At 44.8% G+C, this 24760-nt stretch overlaps 1 protein-coding gene across 1 annotated transcript in view; it reads left to right on the plus strand.

Annotated features, from left to right (window-relative positions):
* Positions 1-191: 191 nt before the first annotated feature.
* The window catches only part of LOC137374730 (stomatin-like), a 62868-nt gene continuing 38299 nt past the window's right edge, over positions 192-24760 (plus strand). The window contains exons 1-3 of the mRNA XM_068041289.1: positions 192-381; positions 7666-7791; positions 7902-7990. Of these exons, the coding sequence (XP_067897390.1) occupies positions 7719-7791; positions 7902-7990 (162 nt within the window). The 5' untranslated portion in view covers positions 192-381; positions 7666-7718. The remainder of the gene's footprint in view (positions 382-7665; positions 7792-7901; positions 7991-24760) is intronic.

Below are 24760 nucleotides of genomic sequence, written 5' to 3' on the forward strand. Positions count from 1 at the left end.
ACTCCAGGTAGGGGATGGAGCTGGTGCTGTGGTCCTCCAGGCGGGCAGGGGGCGCTGCGTGGGGATAATTCACTCCAGGTAGGGGGATGGAGCTGTGGTCCTCCAGGCGGGCAGGGGGCGCTGCGTGGGGATGATTCACTCCTGGTAGGGGATGGAGCTGGTGCTGCGGTCCTCCAGGCGGGCAGGGGGCGCTGCGGAGGGATGATCTGCATTAGCTTTATGTCCCACCATTGACCCGTTGAGGATTTCCATTATCCTCTCTATATTTTTCTCTGATTTTCAATAATTAACTGTTTTTTTAATTTCTGGCCAGTTGGATTCTGCAAACAGCAAATACTCGGTAATCTAGCAGCGAGGCCCAACACCCCGGGCAGTATTCAGGTAAGCACAGGCACGATGGGCCAAATGGCCTTTTCCGTGCTCTGTTATTCAATGGCTTTGTACCATTGAGGTTGAAAAGCATGTGAAAGCAGGGAGGGTGTGGCTGGAAGGTAGTACCACCTCATTGGACCTGGGCTTCATATGAAGAACATCAAAACTATAAAAAAAACCAGGCTGTTCAATCGGACTATTTCCATATTGCTGCTTATCGACTTCCCGAGCAGCATAGGCTAAACTCTGGCATAAACTTGAATAATGCCAGAACTTGGCCAAAGTGGAGGTTTTCTTGTCAGCTGGCACTACTGTTTGGGGAAGCTGAGGATTTCCTTACCCTCAAGAGGGAAGACTGGAAGACATAAACTCCCAATAACAAGGTGTACTCTCTGGGGAGGACTGCACTGCATAATCTTCAACAACAGGGTGCATTGTCTCAGGACAACTGGAAGGAATAGTATTCCAACAACAGAGTGCGCTGCCTGCAGAGGACTTGAAGGTATAATGTCCCAACAACAGGGTGCGCTGTCTGCGGAGGACTGGAAGGTATAATTTCCCAACAACAGGGTGCGCTGTCTGCGGAGGACTGGAAGATATAATGTACCAACAACAGGGTGCGCTGTCTGCGCAGGACTGGAAGGTATAATGTACCAACAACAGGGTGCGCTGTCTGCGGAGGACTGGAAGATATAATGTACCAACAACAGGGTGTGCTGTCTGCGGAGGACTTCAAATTATAATGTCCCAACAACAGGGTGTACTATCTGCGGAGGACTGGAAGGTATAATGTCCCAACAACAGGGTGTGCTGTCTGCGGAGGACTGGAAGGTATAATGTCCCAACAACAGGGTGTGCTGTCTGCGGAGGACTTGAAATTATAATGTCCCAACAACAGGGTGCGCTGTCTGCGGAGGACTGGAAGTTATAATGTCCCAACAACAGGGTGTGCTGTCTGCGGAGGACTGGAAGGTATAATGTACCAACAACAGGGTGCGCTGTCTGCGGAGGACTGGAAGATATAATGTACCAACAACAGGGTGTGCTGTCTGCGGAGGACTTCAAATTATAATGTCCCAACAACAGGGTGTGCTGTCTGCGGAGGACTGGAAGGTATAATGTCCCAACAACAGGGTGTGCTGTCTGCGGAGGACTTGAAATTATAATGTCCCAACAACAGGGTGCGCTGTCTGCGGAGGACTGGAAGTTATAATGTCCCAACAACAGGGTGCGCTGTCTGCGGAGAACTGGAAGGCATGAAGATTTCCCACTAGCAGAGGATACTCTAAGGAACCAGCACCTACAGTGTTAACATCATCTGTTTTCAGATGCTGACCGACCCCGTGTGTATTTCCAGGATTTACTCAATTAACTTGCTGAACCACTTATAGAATAGAATCACAGAATAGTTGCAGTACAGAAGGAGGCCGTTCGGCCCATCAAGTCCATGCCGGGCTCACTGCAAGAGTAATTGAGTTAAGTCCCACATCCCTGCCCTTTCCCCGTAGCCCTGCAATTTTTTTTCTCTTCAGGTGCTTAATCAAGGCTATGTAAGGATAATTGCAGTTATTATTTAATAGGTAATTTCAGAGAGTGAGTAAAGTGCCATTTATTTTTTGTAATGGCACAACTAAGTTGACGCATGAAGTAAAGAAGTGAAGATCTATTTGTTTTATGTGACTCGCAGCTGTGTCTTTTTGCCGCTTTAAAACTAGGAAATATGGTAATTAAAAACTGTATTCATGCTGCAGGTACCACTCAGGTTGACAACTCTGGTTGGACGTACTCCTACATGTTTTGTTGTGGGATCTCCCGCCTCCAAAGGCCCCACTGATTTTTACATCGCCAATATTCTTGTAACTAAGACTTCTAAGAAATATCTCTTATGATTTTTCTCCTGAGTTTGTTCCTAGCATTTCCCTGGACATTAATTTTTAATTCCTGGAGGATTGGCAACCCTGAGTCCAACCCCCAGTGCTCTGCACCTCGATCATCATCTACAAACCGTTTCAGTAACAACACAGGAAAGTGCACAAGGTCCTGATATCTGATACACCATTACTCCAAAATAGCTCTCTCAAATATCTATCCAACTGTTGCTTAAATAGTTCCACATTATTCTCTCTGCTCAGTCTATCCCACTGCTCTCCATGTTGCATAACTTTAAGGTGGATCGATAATTTGTAGCAATCCTGAGCGTTATACCGGGGCTCAACTTTTGCATAGATTATACAGAATTTACAGCTAGCCTGCACTGGTGTTTATGCTCCCCATGAGCTTCCTCCCACCCTACTTCATCTCATCTTATGAATGTAGTTATTTTTATATATCTACAAAGCACAAGTCAGGAGTGTGATGGAATACTCTCCACTTGCCTGGATGGATACAGTTCCAACAACATTCAAGAAGCTCAACACCATCCAGGACAAAGCAGCCCGCTTGATTGGCACCCCATCCTCAAACATTCACTCCCTTCACCACCGATGCACAGTGGCAACAGTGTGTACCATCTACAAGATGCACTGCAGCAATGCACCAAGGCTCCTTCGACAGCACCTTCCAAACCCACGACCTCTACCAACTAGAAGGACAAGGGCAGCAAATGCATGGGAACACCACCACCTGCAAGTTCCCCTCCAAGTCACACACCATCCTGACTTGGAACTATATCGCCGTTCCTTCACTGTTGCTGGGTCACAATCCTGGAACTCCCTTCCTAACAGCACTGTCGGTGTACCTACCTCACATGGACTGCAGCGGTTCAAGAAGGCAGCTCACCACCACCTTCTCAAGGGCAATTAGGGATGGGCAATAAATGCTGGCCTGGCCAGCGACACCCACATCCCATGAATAAATTTTTTAAAAGGGGCGCACAATGAGAGGCATCTCACTGATTTCTGGAATTAATTACTTGTGTTCTTAAGAACATTACTAAAACATTCTTTACCTGCAGCACTTTCATATGGCTTCTTTGGCCTCCTTGTCTCGGGAGACAATGGGTAAGCGCCTGGAGGTGGTCAGTGGTTTGTGGAGCAGCGTCTGGAGTGGCTATGAAGGCCAATACTAGAGTGACAGACTCTTCAAAAATTGGTTTTCGGGGCTGTTGCACAGTTGGCTCTCCCCTTGTGCTTCTGTCTTTTTTCCTGCCAACTGCTAAGTCTCTTCGACTCGCCACACCTTAGCCCCGCCTTTGTGGCTGCCCGCCAGCTCTGGCGATCGCCGGCAACTGACTCCCACGACTTGTGATCAATGTTACAGGACTTCATGTCGCGTTTGCAGACGTCTTTAAAGCGGAGACATGGACGGCCGGCAGGTCTGATACCAGTAGCGAGCTCGCTGTACAATGTTTCCTTGGGGATCCTGCCATCTTCCATGCGGCTCACATGGTCAAGCCATCTCAAGCGCCGCTGACTCTGCAGTGTGTATAAGCTGGGGATGTTGGCCGCCTCGAGGACTACTATGTTGGAGATGCGGTCCTGCCACCTGATGCCAAGTATTCTCCGGAGGCAGTGAAGATGGAATGAATTGAGACGTCGCTCTTGGCTGACATACGTTGTCCAGGCCTCGCTGCCATGAGGACACAGGTTTGATACACTCGGACTTTTGTGTTCCGTGTCAGTGCGCCATTTTCCCACACTCTCTTGGCCAGTCTGGACATAGCAGTGGAAGCCTTTCCCATTCGCTTGTTGATTTCTGCATCGAGAGACAGGTTACTGGTGATAGTTGAGCCTAGGTAGGTGAACTCTTGAACCACTTCCAGAGCGTGGTCGCCGATATTGATGGATGGAGCATTTCTGACGTCCTGCCCCATGATGTTTGTTTTCTTGAGGCTGATGGTTAGGCCAAATTCATTGCAGGCAGCCGCAATCCTGTCAATGAGACTCTGCAGACACTCTTCAGTGTGGGATGTTAGTGCAGTATCGTCAGCAAAGAGGAGTTCCCTGTTGAGGACCTTCCGTACTTTGGTTTTTGCTCTAAGACGGGCAACGTTGAACAACCTGCCACCTGATCTTGTGTGGAGGAAAATTCCTTCTTCTGAAGACTTGAACGCATGTGAGAGCAGCAGGGAGAAGAAGATCCCAAACAGTGTAGGTGCGAGAATACAGCCCTGTTTCACGCCACTCAGGATAGGAAAGGGGTCTGATGAATTGTGCCTTTCATATTGTCATGGAATGAGGTGATGATACTTAGTAGCTTTGGTGGACATCCGATCTTTTCTAGTAGTCTGAAGCGACCACGTCTGCTGACGAGGTCAAAGGCTTTGGTGAGATCAATGAAAGCAACATAGAGGGGCATCTGTTGTTCGTGGCATTTCTCCTGTTGCTGACAAAGGGAGAACAGCATGTCAATGGTCGATCTCTCTGCTCGAAAGCCACACTGTGCCTCAGGGTAAACACGCTCGGCCAGCTTCTGGAGCCTGTTTAAAGCGACTCGAGCGAAGACTTTCCCCACTATGCTGAGCAGGGAGATTCCATGGTAGTTGTTGCAGACACTGCGGTCACCTTTGTTTTCATAGAGGATGATGATATTGGCATCGCGCATGTCCTGTGGTACTGCTCCCTCGTCCCAGCACAGGCAAAGCAGTTCGTAGAGTGCTGTGAGTATGGCAGGCTTAGCATTCTTGATTATTTCAGGGGTATTGCCTTCCTTCCCAGGGGCTTTTCCACTGGCTAGAGAATCAATGGCATCACTGAGTTCCGATTTTGTTGGCTGTATGTCCAGCTCATCCATGACTGGCAGAGACTGGGCTGCATTGAGGGCGGTCTCAGTGAACAACATTTTCCCTGGAGTACAGTTCTAGGTAGTGCTGAACCCAGCGGTCCATTTGCTTGCGTTGGTCAGTGATTGTGTCCCCTGATGTTTCCGGTTTCTGAGGCCAGCTGAATACGACTGCATAGACGTTGCCAGTAGTCATTTGAGCAGCGCCTGGCTGTTCTTTGTGCAGCGCTTCTGGCTGTTTTAAGTGCTACGGATGTTAACTCGCTAGCGGCTTTTTTGTAGTTCAGCAGTGTAATGCGCTTAGCGGCTACGACAGGTTCCAGCTCTTCAAAATGAGATTGAAACCAGTTTGCATTCCGCTTCACACGTTTGCCAAAGGTGGTCATGGCTGACTCATAGATGGCGTCACTGATGTGGGCCTACTTGGTCTCTGCATCCCCTGTGGGAGTGTTTTGAAGGGCTTTTTCAAGTGAATTTAGAAATTTTTGTAACAGCTGTGCATAAGAAATTCTGCTCGTGTTGATGCGCGGGTGGCCCTTCTGCTTGGAGTGATGTAGCTTCTTTGGTTTGAGTCTCACCTTGCTGCACACCAGGGAGTGGTCAGTGTCTCAGTCCGCACTGTGGAAGCTGCGTGTGATTTGAACACAGTTTAAGGAGGCTCGCCCTGTGACGATGAGATCCAGCCAACGACGTGATCTTGGGTGCCTCCAAGAAACTTGGTGACAGGGTTTAGTGTGAAAGAACGAGTTGGTGATGCAGAGGTTATGATAGGTACACAACTCAAGCAGTCTCTGTCCATTCTCATTCCAATGCCATAGCGCCCAAGGCAGGAGGGCCATGTGTCATGGTCGGCCCTAACCCTGGCATTAAAGTCCCCCAGCAGGAAAAGGTGTTTGGTATTGGGGAAGCTACTAATGATATTCGATTGAAATGTACAAAATTTTGAGGGGCCTGGATAGAGTGGAGGTGAAGGGTCTATACACCTGAGCAGAGAGGTCAGTGACGAGGGGGGCTTAGATTTAAGCTGATTGGTAGAAAAATTAGAGGGGAGATGGACCAAGTGGCCTCTTACTGTGCCTTAAACTTTCTATGATTCTATTTCTAAATCGCTCAGCATAGTTTTTGAAAGGCATTTTCAGTGATTATTAAATCAGGTTACATGCAGGTGGAGGACTGAATACGCTTATTAAAAATGCTTATTCTTGGTGATAAACCTTTTTTCAGCTGTATTAATAAAACTGCATTCGAGTGTGATTCTGTAAATGAATTTTATCAGAAACTGGAACTGTATGTAGTCTAATCAGTGCAATTTCAAGTGCATTTTGGCTGCAATTTCATAATTACAACAAAAGCGGAAACTTGTCAGCAATACTGTATAACAACTTGTATAATATCTAACTTTTTTTGTTTATTTCAAAGCGCCCATGTGAATGGCCAGTGCAGTAGAATTATAGCATAATTACAGCACAGAAGGAGGCCATTCAGTCCACCAAGTCCATGCTGGCTCTCTGCAAGAGCAATTTAGCTAGCCCCACTCCCCCATCCTTCCCTGTGGCCCTGCAGTTTTTCTCCTTTACCTAAGTATCCAATTCCCTTCTGAAAGCCACGATTGAATCTGCCTCCATCACACTCTCAGACAGTGCATTCCAGATCCTAACCACTCGCTATGTAAAAAAGTTTTTCCTCATGCTGCCTTTGGTTCTTTTGCCAATCACCTTACCTTCCAGGTTGGTGCCCATCTGTGCACACAGGCACCTTAGAGGGAGCACTAATAATATTCCCACAAAGCTTCTCTTCAGCGTGAACAATCTCAGGTACTTCCACCTCTCCTCATGGTGCAACTGCGTTAAGGGTGGTTTCAGTTTGTTGTGCCTATTCTATACTGCCTTCATATGCTGTGATATACTTGCTGCAATAATGGTAATCTGCATTGCCCATAGTATTCCACCTATATCATACAATAATTTTGAAAACCATTGTTCTGGCATGAATGTTTTATATATATATATATATATTTGTATATAAAGTTAAATCCCATTAGACTTCTGTTAATGGAAGAAGATTCAATAGTAACTTTCAACTGGTTCGATACTTGAAAATGTTTGCAAGGCTATGGGGACAGGTCCGGGGAGTGGGACTAATTGGATCGCTCTTCTAAATTGCCGGCACAGATGGGATAGGCCGAATGGCCTCCTTCTGTGCTGTATTGTTCCATGAGTACGACTTAGAACCCACAATCTTCTGCCCTAATGAGCAAAATAAATCCTTATCTGGCCAGTGCTCATCTCCCAAAATCAAATCTAAAACAGATAATGGTGCTTCAGTAAAGTTTCTTTCTTTCTGACTAATCTTGTATTTATACTGAGGGTAGAGGCCCCTTTAAGGAGCTGATGGCACTGTGCGGACTGAAGTTTATGCAACCCATAGTACTTCAGCACTCTCCAATTTCTCAGTCCCTTGGCAACCCTCGCAAGCCTATTGGAAGCAGAGGCGTGCCTAGCCTACTCTTGCCTTAGTCCAGCTCTGCGCGTGTGTGTGTGTTAGCTGGTATTGACTGCTGCTGGTGTGTTTCAGGGTGATTCCAGGCTTTGAGTCTCAGCCACGCAGCATCAGGAGGTAGCCTCAGTATGGAATTAAGCAAAAGGAGACTGAGTGCAGTGAGAGTCGAGGAGTCCTTAAAAGCAGAGTATGGCCATGGAGGTAACAAGTATATAAATAATAAACGCAACATGATGCATATATGGCTGTGTGTCTCTCTCTCTCCTTTGCTGATTGCAATGTGACTCATAACAATCTGCATTCCTCTGCAGGGGTTGGATGCTTTGGGTGGATTCTCGTCATCCTCTCGTTCATCTTAATTCTTGCAACTTTCCCGCTCTCAATCTGGTTTTGCATTAAGGTAATTTTAATCATTTTTTTCTTCAGGTTTAAAAATTATTCGGGAACTCAGCTTTGAATCCTCAGCCCATACTCTCTGCTAATTGAGGAAGTTCATTGTTGTTTCACTCTGGCTCGTAACGGGTAAATTGCAGGCCTGGTGAAGTTTAATTCTGTTTTTAGATTTAGTTAAAAATAAGTTCCTCAAAAGTCTGCTGTCAAATTAGTCCACTTGATTAGGAAAATTGTGTGGGTGTGAGAGGGGGTGGGTGCCAGGTGTCAGAAATTATACAATTTTAAAGGAGGTGCATGTTCAGAGAGATCTGGGAAAATCTTTCAAAGTTGCAAGACAAGTTGGAAAGGCTGTTCAAAAAACATATGGGAACTTTAGCTTTATTAATAGAGGAATAGTATACAAAAGCAAGGAAGTTATGCTAATGCTTTATAAAACATTTGTTCGGCCTCAGCTTGAGTATTGTGTTCAATACTGGGTACCATACTTTAAGAAGGGTGCAGAGGAGACTTACTAAAATGTCACCAGGGATGAGGGACTTCAGTCATGTGGAGAGACTGGAGAAGCTGGGTTGTTCTCCTTAGGGCAGAAAAGGTTAAGGGAATAAAAGCAAAATACTGTGGATGCTGGATATCTGAAATAAAAACAAGAAATGCTGGAAATACTCAGCAGGTCTGGCAGCATCTGTGGAGAGAGAAGCAGAGTTAACGTTTCAGGTCAGTGACGCTTCATCAGAACTGGCAAAGGCTACAGACCTGAAACGTTAGCTCTGCTTCTCTCTCTAAAGGTTAAGGGAAGGTGTGTTGAAGGTGTGCAAAATCGGGAATCGTTTTGATAGAGTAAATCAGGAGAAACTGTTTCTACTGGCAGAAGGATCAGTGACCAGAGGGCACAGATTTAAAAGCAAAATACTGTGGATGCTGGAATATAAATAGAAAATGCTGGACATACTCAACAGGTCAGGCAGCATCTGTGGAGAGAGAAAAACAGAGGTTAACATTTCAGTTGATAGCCTTTTATCAAGGAGAACCAGCGTCAGATGTGTGCCCACATGTCAGAGTTACCTGAGGCACTGTAGAGTGATGGAGTGAGAATGGAGGAGTTCATTCAGCTCAGGTACTCCACAATGTCTCAGTACTTTGAGCGCGTGAGCTCCTCCATTGAGAGAGTGGCCATCATGGAGAGCAATATGTGGCATCACTCAGAGTGGACGCAGGAACAGTGCACTGAAATGCACCGAATGCATGCCTCAGTGTGTAGCATTGACTGATCAGTGGCGTAATGAAGCATGGAGTGGATGCCAGCTGCCCCTCCCCAGCTGGTAGTTCCCTCAAGTGATCAAGAGTGCCATGAAAGGGCTGAGGTGGCAACAGATAGCAAAGCGGGGGAGCACCTCCTACGGGACTCCATCCTTATCATCCGTCTCCATGACCCCTCTGACTAACAAAGCATCTGTAGAGTTATGCCTGGCGACAGAGGCTGCCCCTATAGTGATGCCGGGGCAGCAGCCTTTGGAGGTCGGCCTCAGCACCTCCATGACATGGCTGAGCTCTCTGCCTCCACCTCATCCTCAGCCACAGGGAGAGCACCTCATAGGAATGCCTGTGAGTGCAGGCCACCATGCCGGTAATGTCACTTTGTGGGTCACTTGGGTGTGTCTGATATAAACAATTTCACACCGTAATGCAAAGAAGCACTGGGCTTGTTGTTGCACTAAGGCAGGCTGGTGTGTCTTCATTTTGTCATGCTGATGGCTGCCGTGAACCATCAGATGACCCTCAACGAAAGCACACAAGTCAGAAATCATCTGATGGCCAGGCGCAGGTTCTGCGGCACTGACACTCCGACATGTCCAGGTAGCTTCTCCTCTGGCAGTAGACCCTCTGCTGAGGGAATCGCCTTTGTTGCCTTTCTGCCCCTCATTGCTAACCCCTGTGCCCCTATTGCCCAGGGGTCTGCCTATGCCCCTCGAGACTGCTTGTTTTTTTTTAGTTTTTAGAGATACAGCACTGAAACAGGCCCTTCGGCCCACCGAGTCTGTGCTGACCATCAACCACCCATTTATACTAATCCTACATTAATCCCATATACCTACCACATCCCCACCTGTCCCTATATTTCCCTACCACCTACCTATACTAGGGGCAATTGCTAATGGCCAATTTACCTACCAACCTGCAAGTCTTTGGCATGTGGGAGGAAACCGGAGCACCCGGAGGAAACCCACGCAAACACAGGGAGAACTTGCAAACTCCACACAGGCAGTACCCGGAATTGAACCCGGGTCACTGGAGCTGTGAGGCTGCGGTGCTAACCACTGCGCCGCTTGTCATAACTGGTTGATCCTATCTTGGAGTAGCTTAATCCCATTTCCTGTTATGTCCTTCCATTATGTTGGAATCTGCAGTTTTCCTGAGCAACTCCCCTGTCATGAACCTGTGAGACCCGTAAGCAGAGGGACCCATCCATGTCCCCGAAAGCTGTCTGTTTCCCACTGCCCACCCCCTCGCCACAAGACTGTCCTTGTCAAGAGTGAGGCAATATGACAAATAATTTACCTGACGATGTGATTGAAGGCCTTTTCTGAGCTTTCCCTCTTTGATGGAGCCTCTTGCTGTTGTCCCGTTATTCTGATTGTCTTTCCACATCGTTTGCATCTCCTCCTCCCCGAAGTAGTTTAGACACTGGGTGGGTCCCATGCCTCTGAACAAAAATTCAAAACTGACCCTTAATGAGCTGACAACAAGCTCGTTAAGTGGTTTAACTGGCCATTTAACAACATCTGGCGGCTTAGCTCTTCTGGCTTTTGGTGGAGCCTTTTTAAAAGTTTGAGTGTGCCGGTTTCACTTCGGAATACAGGCACACCACCCAAGGGGCAGGTTTAAGCGACCTCCCACCCTCGCATTCAAATAAAAATCCCCGCCCATGGAGAGGATGCAAGGGAGCTTATCAACTGAAACATAGACAAGAGTATAAAAGGATATGAAAGGCAAGGCAGGTGGATGGAGTTGAGATACTCAGCCAATATCTCATTGGTGGAATATGCTTGAGGGGCTGAATGGCCTCCTGTTCCAATATTCCTTAGAAAAAAGCTTTCTGTTTCGGTTTATGACCTGTCTCACTCAATTTGATCAATAAAACCCTCAAACAGCATCACTAAAACAGATATAAAAGCAAAATACTGCGGATGCTGGAAATCTGAAATAAAAACAAGAAATGCTGGAACCACTCAGCAGGTCTGGCAGCATCTGTGGAAAGAGAAGCAGAGTTAACGTTTCGGGTCAGTGACCCTTCATCGGAACCGATGAAGGGTCACTGACCCGAAACGTTAACTCTGCTTCTCTTTCCACAGATGCTGCCAGACCTGCTGAGTGGTTCCAGCATTTCTTGTTTTTATTATCACTAAAACAGATATTTTGTCATTTATCACATTGCTGTTTGTGGGAGCTTGCTGTGCACAAACTGGCTGCTGCATTTCCTGCATTACAACTGTGACTACACTTCTAGGGAAGGTGGAGCTGAGGTCGGAGATCAGCCATGATTTTGTTGAATGTAAGGCGTTTGATAAGGTTCCCTATGGTAGGCTGATGGAGAAAGTGAAGGCGCATGGGGTCCAAGGTGTACTAGCTAGATGGATAAAGAACTGGCTGGGCAACAGGAGACAGAGAGTAGCAGTGGAAGGGAGTTTCTCAAAATGGAGTCGTGTGACCAGTGGTGTTCCACAGGGATCTGTGCTGGGACCACTGTTGTTTGCAGACGACACTAAGATTGGTGGAGTAGCAGATAGTGAAGGGGACTGTCAGAGAATACAGCAGAATATAGATAGATTGGAGAGTTGAGCAGAGAAATGGCAGATGGAGTTCAATCAGGGCAAATGCGAGGTGATGCATTTTGGAAGATCCAATTCAAGAGTGAACTATACAGTAAATGGAAAAGTCCTGGGGAAAATTGATGTACAGAGAGATTTGGGTGTTCAGGTCCATTGTTCCCTGAAAGTGGCAATGCAGGTCAATAGAGTGGTCAAGAAGGCATACGGCATGCTTTCCTTCATCGGACGGGGTATTGAGTACAAGAGTTGGCAGGTCATGTTACAGTTGTATAGGACTTTGGTTCGGCCACATTTGGAATACTGTGTGCAGTTCTGGTTGCCACATTACCAAAAGGATGTGGATGCTTTGAGGAGGTGCAGAGGAGGTTCACCAGGATGTTGCCTGGTATGGAGGGCGCTAGCTATGAAGAGAGGTTGAGTAGATTAGGATTATTTTCATTAGAAAGATGGAGGTTGAGGGGGGACCTGATTGAGGTGTACAAAATCATGAGAGGTATAGACAGGGCGGATAGCAAGAAGCTTTTTCCCAGAGTGGGGGATTCAATTACTAGGGGACACGAGTTCAAAGTGAAAGGGGAAAAGTTTAGGGGGGATATGCGTGGAAAGTTCTTTACGCAGAGGGTGGTGGGTGCCTGGAACGTGTTACCAGCGGAGGTGGTAGATACGGGCACGATAGCGTCTTTTAAGATGTATCAAGACAGATACATGAATGGGCAGGAAGTAAAGAGATACAGACCCTTAGAAAATAGGCGACATGTTTAGATAGAGGATCTGGATCGGCACAGGCTTGGAGGGCCGAAGGGCCTGTTCCTGTGCTGTAATTTTCTTTGTTCTTTGTTCGTTCTTTTCATGCTCACGAGGCTAAATGGCCTACTACTCCTATTTCTTATCTTCCAAGAGTGCTTCAGTGGTTGTGAAGCACTTTGGCACATCCTGAGGCACTGTAGAAATGTAAGTTCTTTCTTTATAAAACACTGCCATGGGAGATCTACTCATGATAAATTAAAATTGCAGCGAGAGTTTTTCCCAGTGGCTCATAAGTAATTGTATTAGTCAGTTTGCAGTTGAACCATATGAAGCAGGAAAGAGCTCGCTTCAATCCCTGATTTGTGCTAGATGAGTTGATCTTTTCTGTGGCCGCACTAGAGACACTGCAGTTGGTTGGAGCGTAGCTGATCCAGGGATGAGGATAAAATCAGGCCTGGTTCCTGCTCCTGATTACTGTCCAGTGACTCCTGCTAGAAGGTCTATAGGTGAGGTCAATATCGGCCTCAGCTCTCACCCCGATTGATTACTCGACCATCACTCACTGGGCTTAAAAAAAGAAAACTTGCATTTATATAGTGCCTTTCATGACTTCAGAATGTCCCAAAGCATTTTACAACAAATGAAGTACTTATTTTTTGAAGTGTAGTCACTGTGGTAATGTTGGAAATACAGCAGCCTATTTGAGCACAGCAAGCTTCCATAAACAAATAACCTGTTATTGGCCACATCATCTGTTTTTAGGTGTTGGATGAGGGATAAATATTGGTCAGGACACTGGGAAGAACTCCCTGCTCCTCTTTAAAATAGTGCCATGAGATCCTTTACGTCCACCTGAAAGAGCAGATCTACCCTTGGTTTAACGTCTCCTATGAAGACAGCACCTCTGACAGTGCGGTGCTCCCTCAGTATTGGCACTGGGAGTGTCAGCCTTGATTTTGTGCTCCTGTCTCGAGTGGGTCTCAAGCCCATGATCTTCTGACTCGGCGGCATGAGCTTGGGTGCAGCACTGCCCTTGATAATGGACCCTTGCAGAAAGTCAAGAGACAAGAGGCAGAAACTGGGGCATAGGGGATGGTGATTGTTAGCCTTGAATCAGTTGGTAACACTCTCGCCTCTTAAGTCAAACATTTGTGGGTTCAAGTCCTGCAGAGCAGAGAAGGCTGAGGGGGGACCTGATTGAGGTATACAGAATTGTGAGGGGCATTGATAGAATAGATAGGAAGAAACTTTTTCCCTTGGCGAAGGGGTCAGTAACCAGGGGGCATAGATTTAAGGTAAGGGGCAGGAGGTTTAGAGGGGATTTGAGGAAAAAAATTTCACCCAGAGTGTGGTTGGAATCTGGAACACACTGCCTGAAGGGGTGGTAGAGGCAGGAACCCTCAACATTTAAGAAGTATTTAGATGAGTACTTGAAATGCCATAGCATACAAGACTATGGGCCAAGTGCTGGAAAATGGGATTAAAATAGTTAGGTGCTTGTTGGCCGGCACAGCCACAATGGGCCGAAGGCCCTGTTTCTGTGCTGTAAGACTCTATGACTCTAAGTCCCACTCCAGAGGCTTGAGCACAAAATCTAAGCTGAAACTCCAGTGCAATACTAAATCTGTCCTCTCATTCTCAATCCTTTCCCGTGTGGGAACAGTTTCCCTATCTACTCTGTCTAGACCCCTCATGATTTTGACTACCTCTATCTAATCACCTCTCAGCCTTCTCTTTAAGGAAAACAGTCCCAACCTCTCCAATCTATCTTCATAACACAAGTTCCTCATCCCTCGAACCATTCTCATTAATCTTTTCTGCACTGTCTCCGATGTTTTCACATCTTTCCTAAAGTGCGGTGCCCAGAACAGGACGCAATACTCCAGCTGAGGCTGAACTAGTGTCTTAAAATGAAGTTAATTTATAGGTCATGGAGTAAAGACGATGGTAGCAACAAAGATGCGGAATTAGCTGAGTGACAGGAGAAAAAGAGTCGTGATTAATGGATATTTTTTGGGCTGCAGGAAGGTTTGTAGTGGAGTTCCCCAGGGGTCAGTGTCGGGACCCTTGCTTTTCCTGATATATTTTAAAGATCTAGACCTTGGTGTATAGGGCACAATTTCAAAGTTTGCAGATGATAAACTTGGAAGCATTGTGAGTTGTGAGGAGGATAGTGTAAAACTTCAAAAGGACATAGATGAGTTGGTGGAACGGGCAGACAGGTGGTAAATGAAGTTCAATGAGGAGAAATGTGAAGTGATTCATTTTGGTAGGATGAACATGGAGAGACAATATAGAATAAAAGGTACAATTCTAAAGGGAGTGCAGGAGCAGAGGGACCTGGGTGTATATGTGCATAAGTCATTGAAGGTGGCAGGACAGGGTGAGAGAGCAGTTAATAAAGCATACAGTATCCTGGGCTTTATTAATAGGGGCATAGAGTACAAGAGCAAGGGGGTTATGTTGAACTTGTAAGTTACACTAGTTCAGCCTCAGCTGGTATATTATGTCTAGTTCTGTGCGCTGCACTTTAGGAAAGATGTGAAGGTGTTAGAGACGGTGCAGAAAAGATTCATGAGAATGATTCCAGGGATGAGGAACTCAGTTGTGAGGATGGATTGGAGAGGTTGGGATTGTTTTCCTTAGAGAGGAGAGGGCTGCGAGGTGATTTGATAGTGGTGTTCGGAATCGTGAGAGGTCTGGATAGAGTGGATGAGGAGAGACTGTTCCACTCGTGGAGGGATCGGGAATGAGAGGGCACAGATTTGAAGTGGTTGGTAAGGGAAACAGGGTGACATGAGGAAAAACATTTTTTGCGCAGCGAGTGGTTGGGGTCTGGGGTGCACTGCCTGAGAGTGTGGTGGAGGCAGGTTCAATTGAGGCATTCAAAAGGGAATTAAATTGTTATATGAAAAGGAAGAATGTGCAGGGTTACGGGGAGAAAAGGCGGGAAAATGGCACTAGGTGAAATGCTCATTCGAAGACCTGGTGCAGACACGATGGGCTGAATGGCCTCCTTCTGCACTATAACAATTCTGTGATTATGTGATTCATTATCCTTCCTACCAAAATGCACCACCTCACTTTTATCTATAATAAAATTAATGTATGTGAAGTGCATTGCAATGTCTCTGAGACATAAGAAGGCCATTATATAAATACAAGTCCTTCTTATTGGCTGTGCAGATTCCATCTCACTGCATAACACAAGGGAATCATTCTTTTCCCATGTAGTAGAGGAGCGGCTTGAGCTGTAAGCAAGAATTAACACCAAAACAGTGCAATGACCAAAGGTTCAGTCAGTGCATATTTCCCAACCATTGACTCTAAAGCATTCTCTCACTTTAGGGGGAAAAAAAGATATTTGGACAATTTTGATTAGCATTTTCTTAAAGGTCAATTTTCTGAGCTTCAGGCATTATAAATATTGCATACTATTTACAGCACAAAAACAGGTAATTCAGCCCAATAGATCCATGTCAGTGTTTGTGCTCACACAAGCCTCCTCCCACTATCTAACTCCATCAACGTATCCTATTCCTTTCTGCCTTACGTACTTATCTAGTTTCCCCTGGAATGCATCCAATTAAAAAGCTGATAACAATAAAAGTGGGCATGAAGCTGTGGAATTTTTGTAAAAATCCAACCAGTTCACGAATGTTTTTAAGGGATGGAAGCAAATTGTGAGAAACGTAGCCCACTTAATAATAATTTACACCAAGTCAAACTCTGAAGAAGTAAGTTTATTTAACGTTCTTGCAAGATCGGGTGTCCTACAAGCAGGCACACCCATCAACATATTCAGTTCATGTTTATACAATACAAATCCATTTTTCCACGCCTTTAGTTTACATTATTGGTTATAACATATTATGACACTAACCTATCCTATAGTTGCTACAGTCTCCTCCTCTGTTTACTTCTCCCCCTACTCTAACTTTCTAGCCCCTAACTCTTGTTGTTTTACCTTATTTGGCTCTCCATTGTGTGTTTTAACTTGCAGCTGTCAGCCTTTATCTTAGTGGGGCAGTTTCTTATTCACTACATCCTTTGTTCTAACTCTTGCTGTTTCTCTTTTCTCTGCCTAAGCACAATTTTTAACTGCTGTACTGTCTCAAGGTCTTTTACTTACATACCCTTATCAGTTCTCTTTTTCAGTGATTTCATTATGTTGTGTAGAAATGACTTCTCGGTAATTTTCCACAAGCTGTAGAAACAACATTTCAGTATTTCTTATTCTCACAAAATGAACATCAGAACGGGAGGCTATTCATCCCCTCGCACCTGTTGACCGTCCAGTTAGATCAGGGCTGATATGCAGATTAACTCCATCTACCTGCCCTAGTTCTGTAACCCTTAATACCCTTGCCTAGTTAAAATCTTATCAATCTCAGTTTTGAATTTTTCCATTGAACCCCAGCCTCAGCAGCTTTTCAGGAGAGTTAGATATTCCATATTTGCACCTTGTTCTTATGTATACCCCCTTGTTCTTCACTCTCCCACCAGAGAAAATGGTTTCCCTCTATCTACCCAAGGAAACCTGCTGCCCTTATCCAGTCTAGCCTAATATGTGTCTCCAGTTCAACAGCAAAGTGCTTGGCTGCAATTTTGACTTTAAGATAGACAATAAAGAGTCAGCAGCTCATTTTACATTCCTCCCAAATTCAATCTCTATTGAAGTCATATCGCAAATGTCAGGATTACACCCATTCACTCAAGCAGCCCAGCAAGCCACTCAGCTTTTAGTTGTTTAATCTCTCCTGCCTTCCATCTGAGTCACAGACTTTCCCTTTTATTCTTCACTCCCCCACCTCCATCCCCCCACCCCCTGTTCTGTATTTGTTTAAAACCTGTAACATTTCTGTAGCGAGTTCCACATTCTCACCACTCTCTGTTTGAGGAAATCCTCCTAAATTCTTCACTTGATCTGTTTATATCAAAATTCTGTACACTTTGTGCCTTGGCTGTTACAGTGTCTGAACTATTTGTATCTTTTTGCAGCTGCTAAAATGCATTCCACAAAGCAAAGTTTGTAAAAAGGGTGCAGCTCCATATCCCATTTCAAGTGACTCACTCTGAAGAGATTCAACAATTACACTGTTTTTTTAAAAACTCTTTCTTGGGATGCGGGCCTCACTGGGTAAGGCTGATGTATGTTGCCCAGCAGCCCAGGTTGCCCCTTGTCAAGGTGGGGAATGTGAGAAACGTAGCCCACTTAATAATAATTTACACCAAGTCAAACTCTGAAGAAGTAAGTTTATTTAACGTTCTTGCAAGATCGGGTGTCCTACAAGCAGGCACACCCATCAACATATTCAGTTCATGTTTATACAATACAAATCCATTTTTCCACGCCTTTAGTTTACATTATTGGTTATAACATATTATGACACTAACCTATCCTATAGTTGCTACAGTCTCCTCCTCTGTTTACTTCTCCCCCTACTCTAACTTTCTAGCCCCTAACTCTTGTTGTTGTTTTACCTTATTTGGCTCTCCATTGTGTGTTTTAACTTGCAGCTGTCAGCCTTTATCTTAGTGGGGCAGTTTCTTATTCACTACATCCTTTGTTCTAACTCTTGCTGTTTCTCTTTTCTCTGCCTAAGCACAATTTTTAACTGCTGTACTGTCTCAAGGTCTTTACTTACATACCCTTATCAGTTCTCTTTTTCAGTGATTTCATTATGTTGTGTAGAAATGACTTCTCGGTAATTTTCCACAAGCTGTAGAAACAACATTTCAGTATTTCTTATTCTCACAATTCCCCCTTTTCTTTTACTTAATCCTTGTTGTTTTCTACATACTGAGGAGGGGTCTCATATGTCCTCTCAAATCCTCTGAGCATTATTTCAGCCGCCTTCTCAATGTCTGTACTCCCGTTGATACTATCCATTCTGTTATTTGGTTTCGGGCCTTGAATTCATCAGGTACCCTTCTTGGGACCCCTATGGAATTCAAGTACACCTGGTCGTCAAAAGAGTTCGCTATCGCTTCCCTTTTACCCCTTTCCCTCGTTATTATCTTTTGTTTCTCAAATGCCAAGGTGAATGGTATTGCCAATTGAACAATTGCGCACGTCCCCTTCCACTGGGAGGGTAGGGTCTGTCTCAGGATTTTTCCTCCGCAATACCACCATAAATCCGCTCTGGGGACATTCAATGATGAGTAGTTCCCTCCCCTGACTCTTCCAGTTACGTCCTCAGTCTCTATGCATGACTTCAACTCTCCCATATTTCTGGTTAGCTCCGCACCGTGTCGACTTACGCATGATGTGTGATTCACACTGGTGGCTAAAAATGAAGGGGGAGTCCTTGAATCTTTTTTCTCTAGGGGAGGGAACATTAATGACAAGGATATGCAAGTTTTGAATACCCCAAGCCGTCTTATCCTGATATAGGGCTAACATGCATTCCATGCCCTTTCGGTCACGCTCCCACCCCAGCAGGAAAGGTACTACTTGAGCTATCGGTCTACCAGATGCACAAGCATAGCAATTGTTTTTGTTCAAACTTTTTACAGTATATTTTATCCATTCTACCCAGGCATTTGTGTCCCCGTAACCGGTTTCTATCTCAATTGTCTTTCTCAGGTCTTTTACCTCTATTATTTTTACTATGTTAGGATCGTTATGAGAGGTCCCTTTTAGTTTGTTAGATGGTTTACCAGTCTTATCTATTGTTACCTGAAAACAACATTTTAATTCACCTTTCCTTTTCCCTTCTCTAACTGTTACTCCAAACACCTTGTTGTCTAATTGGAAGTGGGTAATACAAAAACATCCAACCCATTTTATTTCCTGGCTACTTTTGAAAAGAAAGAGAGAGAGAAAAGGCACACAATATTACAGACAGTATTTCCGCTCTCGCGCCGCTATATAAAAAAAAGTTCGTTACTCAAAGTCTTTTTAGCTTTATTTTCAATGGTTCTTCTGTTAATTCGGTTGTCCAAGTTCGTTCCTCGGCCGGGGGGGGGGTTGTACCGGCCCCTTGATTCTTGTGTAGTGGGTCCAACCTCTTTCTGCCGTTCTTATGGCTGTTTCAGTGGTCAGGAGAGTCTGGTATGGTCCTTCTCAGTTCGGTTGTAGTTTAGTCTCTTTCCACGATTTCACCAGAACCCAATCTCCTTGTTGGATCTTGTGTACTGCAAATTCGAGAGGTGGGGTCTGTGCTAACAGGCCTTGCTTCCTGAGGAATGACAATGAGGAAGATAACGCCAGTATATAGTTCTTTAGAAACGAATCTTTAGTTTCTAAGGTTGGCATCTCGCCCCTGGTTCCCATATAGGGTAATCCGAATGGCATTTCATAGGGGGACAGTCCCACATCTTTTCAAGGGGCTGTCCGAATTCTGAGTATCGCTATAGGTAAACATTTTGTCCAGGGTAACCTTGTTTCAAGTACTAGTTTGGGCAGGTGTTTCTTTAAGGTCTGATTCATTCTTTCCACCCGCCCCGAAGAGGGAGGGTGTCAAGGGGTATGGAAGTCCCATTGGATTCCCAATCCCCTAACTATTTCTTGTAATAGCTTCGAGGTAAAATGACTTCCTTGGTCTGAAGTGCTGTGGCTGCCACAGCTTGCACACACTCTGGCCATCCCTTTTAACTATTTCATTGTGGTTTCTGCCACTTAAAATCAAAGCTCAGCAAAGCTACTATTCCTAACTTGGCTATATTTCCCATTAAGCATTGTGCCATGCCTTTCTGCTCACTTCCACATTCCCCCCTTTTATCATTCTATGATAACCTTCTCTCTCTACTGATCAACTTATATATGATTATTTATATTCACTAGGATTATGTGGATCTATTTACTCAAATAACATTTAAACAGTATAATATAAAAGCAAATATAAAAAACTCAGCAACTGCTGAATCAGAAGGGTAGGCTGAGCCACCCTCTAACAAGGGGGCGTGTATTAGCCTGGTCGGTATGTTTTTCATTCTAACTTTTCCCTAGGATTGTCATGTCTGGGTGATAAGAAGAGTGCTGTTGAAGTACAATGTCTCTCTCTCTCTCTCTCTCTCTCGCTGTACCAGCTGCAAGGCCAAGTTGCCTCTGCAGCCCTGAAGTTATGAAGTCATTTCTGATAAGCTGTCCCTCCCTGCAGCACTGAAGCTAGCTTGTTAGCAATACATGACTGATTAATTGTTTCATCTTAAATGTTCCCATGTAATTCTGTTCTTAAAAATTCTAAAATCTAAATTCTGTTCTCACAGTCCCCCTTTTGATTCTTCAAAACATTTTTAAAAAATCAATCCTTTGATCCCACCTAGGTGCCTTTAATGGTCTCTATTTGTCTAGAAACAGCCTTCAACACCCAGAGGGGTCGCACTCAATACGTCGCCTGCTTGTGCCATAAGAGGGGCCTGCGGTAACTCTGTAAAGGCATAAGTTTTGCAGGGGCTTCAACTACTTGTTTACAACATAAAAGGGTGGAACACTTGTACAATTACCATCTCATTTAAGCTTCACTGTTTTTCTCTGGCTTCATCTCTATTAACGAAAACTTTCTGCGCTTCTCTGAGCAGCTCGTCCAATTGTTTTTCACTCCATCCATCTATCTTTTGAATTTTCTTTTGGATGTCTGGCCATGATTTTGTCACAAAATGGACTCGAAGGAGTCCTTGGGCAACCGGGTCTTCTGGATCTAAACCTGAATATTTCCTCATTGTGTCCCGTAATCTCTGTAAGAAATTTGAGGGAGTCTCATCCTTTTCCTGTCTTACTTCGAAGGCCTTATTCAAATTTTGTGATTTCGGGACAGATTCCCTAATGCCTTTTACTATCAGATTTCTAAGGTCTTTCATCTGGCCCCTATGGCCGACGTTATTGTTCTGCCACTGCGGGTCTTGATTAGGGTATTTTTGATCGGCTGGTTCGTTTCCCCCTACCCCGGGAGGGTTTTCTCTTTCCCAAATTTTCAGGGGTCTTCTACGAGGACTTTCATTTCCTTTTTAAACACTCTTACCTCTCCTGACGTTAATGGTGCACTAACAAATCCAATTTCATTATTTCCTATTGGTACCTCTCTCAAGGGCATCATTGTCTTCGGAGACTCTCTGTCTCTATCGTCGTCGTTATCGTCCTTCTTGCTGTCCTTAGATCATATTTGGGTCTTTTTCTCCTTGGTTTTTGACTCTAAATCCCAATACTCCAACATCCGTCCCAATGGACTTTCTGGAGGGATGTTGCCGGCAGACTTTCCTTGTCTCCCATCGTCTTCCTTTTTAGACGATTTATTTCCCATGGTAAACTGAAGGGTCTTGTACCCTACGGTATTCACCTCCTAGCTGAAGGGTCTTATACCTTACGGTATTCACCTCCTAGCTGAAGGGTCTTATACCCGACAGTATTCACCTCCTAGCTGAAGGGTCTTATACCTTACGGTATTCACCTCCTAGCTGAAGGGTCTTATACCTTACGGTATTCACCTCCTAGCTGAAGGGTCTTATACCTTACGGTATTCACCTCCTAGCTGAAGGGTCTTATACCCGACAGTATTCACCTCCTAGCTGAAGGGTCTTATACTTTACGGTATTCACCTCCTAGCTGAAGGGTCTTATACCCGACAGTATTCACCTCCTAGCTGAAGGGTCTTATACCTTACGGTATTCACCTCCTAGCTGAAGGGTCTTATACCATACAGTACTCACCTCCTAGCTGAAGGGTCTTATACTGCAGGACTGTAAAATTCACTCCTCAAGGACTTTTAGTACTTAGAAGGTCTTATCCTACAGTTAACCATAAGTCACCAAGATAATACTTAAAAGTCGTTTTTCTTACCTTGGTCCGTGCACGGAGTTGCCTGACTTCACGTGTGTACCTGCCGCAATAAATACTCGTTCAGAGTGACTTCCCTAGGATCGTTTTCAGTCGATTACTCGGGTCCGCTACCAACGAGAGAAACGAGACCGTTTTTAAATTAACGGGACGCGTCTTCTCGTCTGTCGTCGGCCGCGGTCCCGGCAATGATGAAGAGATCCCGGACGAGCCCCCAATTGTGAGAAACGTAACCCACTTAATAATAATTTACACCAAGTCAAACTCTGAAGAAGTAAGTTTATTTAACGTTCTTGCAAGATCGGGTGTCCTACAAGCAGGCACACCCATCAACATATTCAGTTCATGTTTATACAATACAAATCCATTTTTCCACGCCTTTAGTTTACATTATTGGTTATAACATATTATGACACTAACCTATCCTATAGTTGCTACAGTCTCCTCCTCTGTTTACTTCTCCCCCTACTCTAACTTTCTAGCCCCTAACTCTTGTTGTTGTTTTACCTTATTTGGCTCTCCATTGTGTGTTTTAACTTGCAGCTGTCAGCCTTTATCTTAGTGGGGCAGTTTCATATTCACTACATCCTTTGTTCTAACTCTTGCTGTTTCTCTTTTCTCTGCCTAAGCACAATTTTTAACTGCTGTACTGTCTCAAGGTCTTTTACTTACATACCCTTATCAGTTCTCTTTTTCAGTGATTTCATTATGTTGTGTAGAAATGACTTCTCGGTAATTTTCCACAAGCTGTAGAAACAACATTTCAGTATTTCTTATTCTCACAGGAATGATGGGGACGCCGCCTTGACCCACTTGCTGATTGTAGTAGTTTGATATGACTGAGGGGTTTACTCGGCCACTTTGCAAGGCAGCTAAGAGTCAACCATGTTTAGCATGGATGCTCCCACACCTGCTGAGTATTTCCAACATTTTCTGCTTTTATCTGAGATTTCCAGCATCTGCAATACTTTGCTCTTGTGTTTTGTATGCTGGTCTATGGGGCTGGAATCACATACATGCCCAGACCGGGTAAGGATGCAGGTTTCCTTCCCTATAACTTGCATGGGATTATTGAGGTGAATAACATAGCTGCATTTAAGGGGAAACTAGATAAGTACATGAGGGCGAAAGAAATCAAAGGATATGTCGATAGAGTTAGATGAAATAGGGTGGGGGGGGGGGAGGCTCGTGTGGAGCATAAAGACTGGGATAGACCAATTGGGCCGAATGGCCTGTTTCTGTAACAAAAAAAGAAAAAGGACATTAGTGAACCAGTTGGGTTTTTGCAAGAAACTTGGTCGCTCTACTGATACCAGCATTTAATTTCCAGACTTTTTAAACTGAACCAGAGGAAATTGTTTCTCTAAATCTACGCTATCAAACCCTGTTAACATTGTAAACACCTGGATCAAGATCACCACACCCATCCCCCACCAATCTTTGACACTCAATGGAATACAAGCTAAGTTGTCCTCACACTTTAACCCTCTTAAGCCCCAGTATCATTCCATCATTTTCAGTTTCCCTTATTTACTCCCAGGGGTTGACTGACCAATCATGGGGATTCTCCCAATCATCTGCCATGGCCTTGTCGAAAGATCCCCGGAAACTCCGTAGTTATGCTGTACTAGCAGGAGAATCCCAGAGTTATGGTGGACTGTTGGGAGAAACCCAGAATTACAGCCACGGGCTAGCAGGCGAATCCCTGTTGTAATTCAAACCTCAATTGTTGCCTTTCCCCATAGTTGAGGGCAATGGATGTAATTTTAATTGGACTCTGTTTGTTTTATTTACATTTTATTGTACATTTTATTTTCCAAATGGAGAATCAGAGTGAGTCCCAGTGATCAAAGAAAACAATGAATCATGTTTATTTATTTATTTATTGATACAGCACTGAAACAGGCCCTTCGGCCCACCGAGTCTGTGCCGACCATCAACCACCCATTTATACTAATCCTACACTAATCCCATATTCCTACCACATCCCCACCTTCCCGATATTCCCCTACCACCTACCTATACTAGGGGCAATTTATAATGGCCAATTTACCTACCAGCCTGCAAGTCTTTGGCTGTGGGAGGAAACCGGAGCACCCGGTGAAAACCCACGCGGTCACAGGGAGAACTTGCAAACTCCGCACAGGCAGTACCCAGAATTGAACCCGGATCGCTGGAGCTGTGAGGTTGCAGTGCTAACCACTGCACCACTGTGCTGCCAAAGTTCTCCACCAAGCAGCTTTACTATGGCAACCGCATCCCATCAATACTTGTCATCGCTTAACTAGTGTTTGGCATTTGGCCTCTTCTCAGATATTGTTGCTTAAGTCATTTTGATTAAAAAAAGACTTGCAATTATATCGCACCTTTCATGACCTCAGTATGATCCGAAGTGTTTCAGCTTATGAAGTGCTTTTTGAAGTAT

The sequence above is a fragment of the Heterodontus francisci genome, chromosome 10 (genome assembly GCF_036365525.1).
Source record: "Heterodontus francisci isolate sHetFra1 chromosome 10, sHetFra1.hap1, whole genome shotgun sequence".
In the NCBI taxonomy this organism is placed as follows: Eukaryota; Metazoa; Chordata; class Chondrichthyes; order Heterodontiformes; family Heterodontidae; genus Heterodontus; species Heterodontus francisci.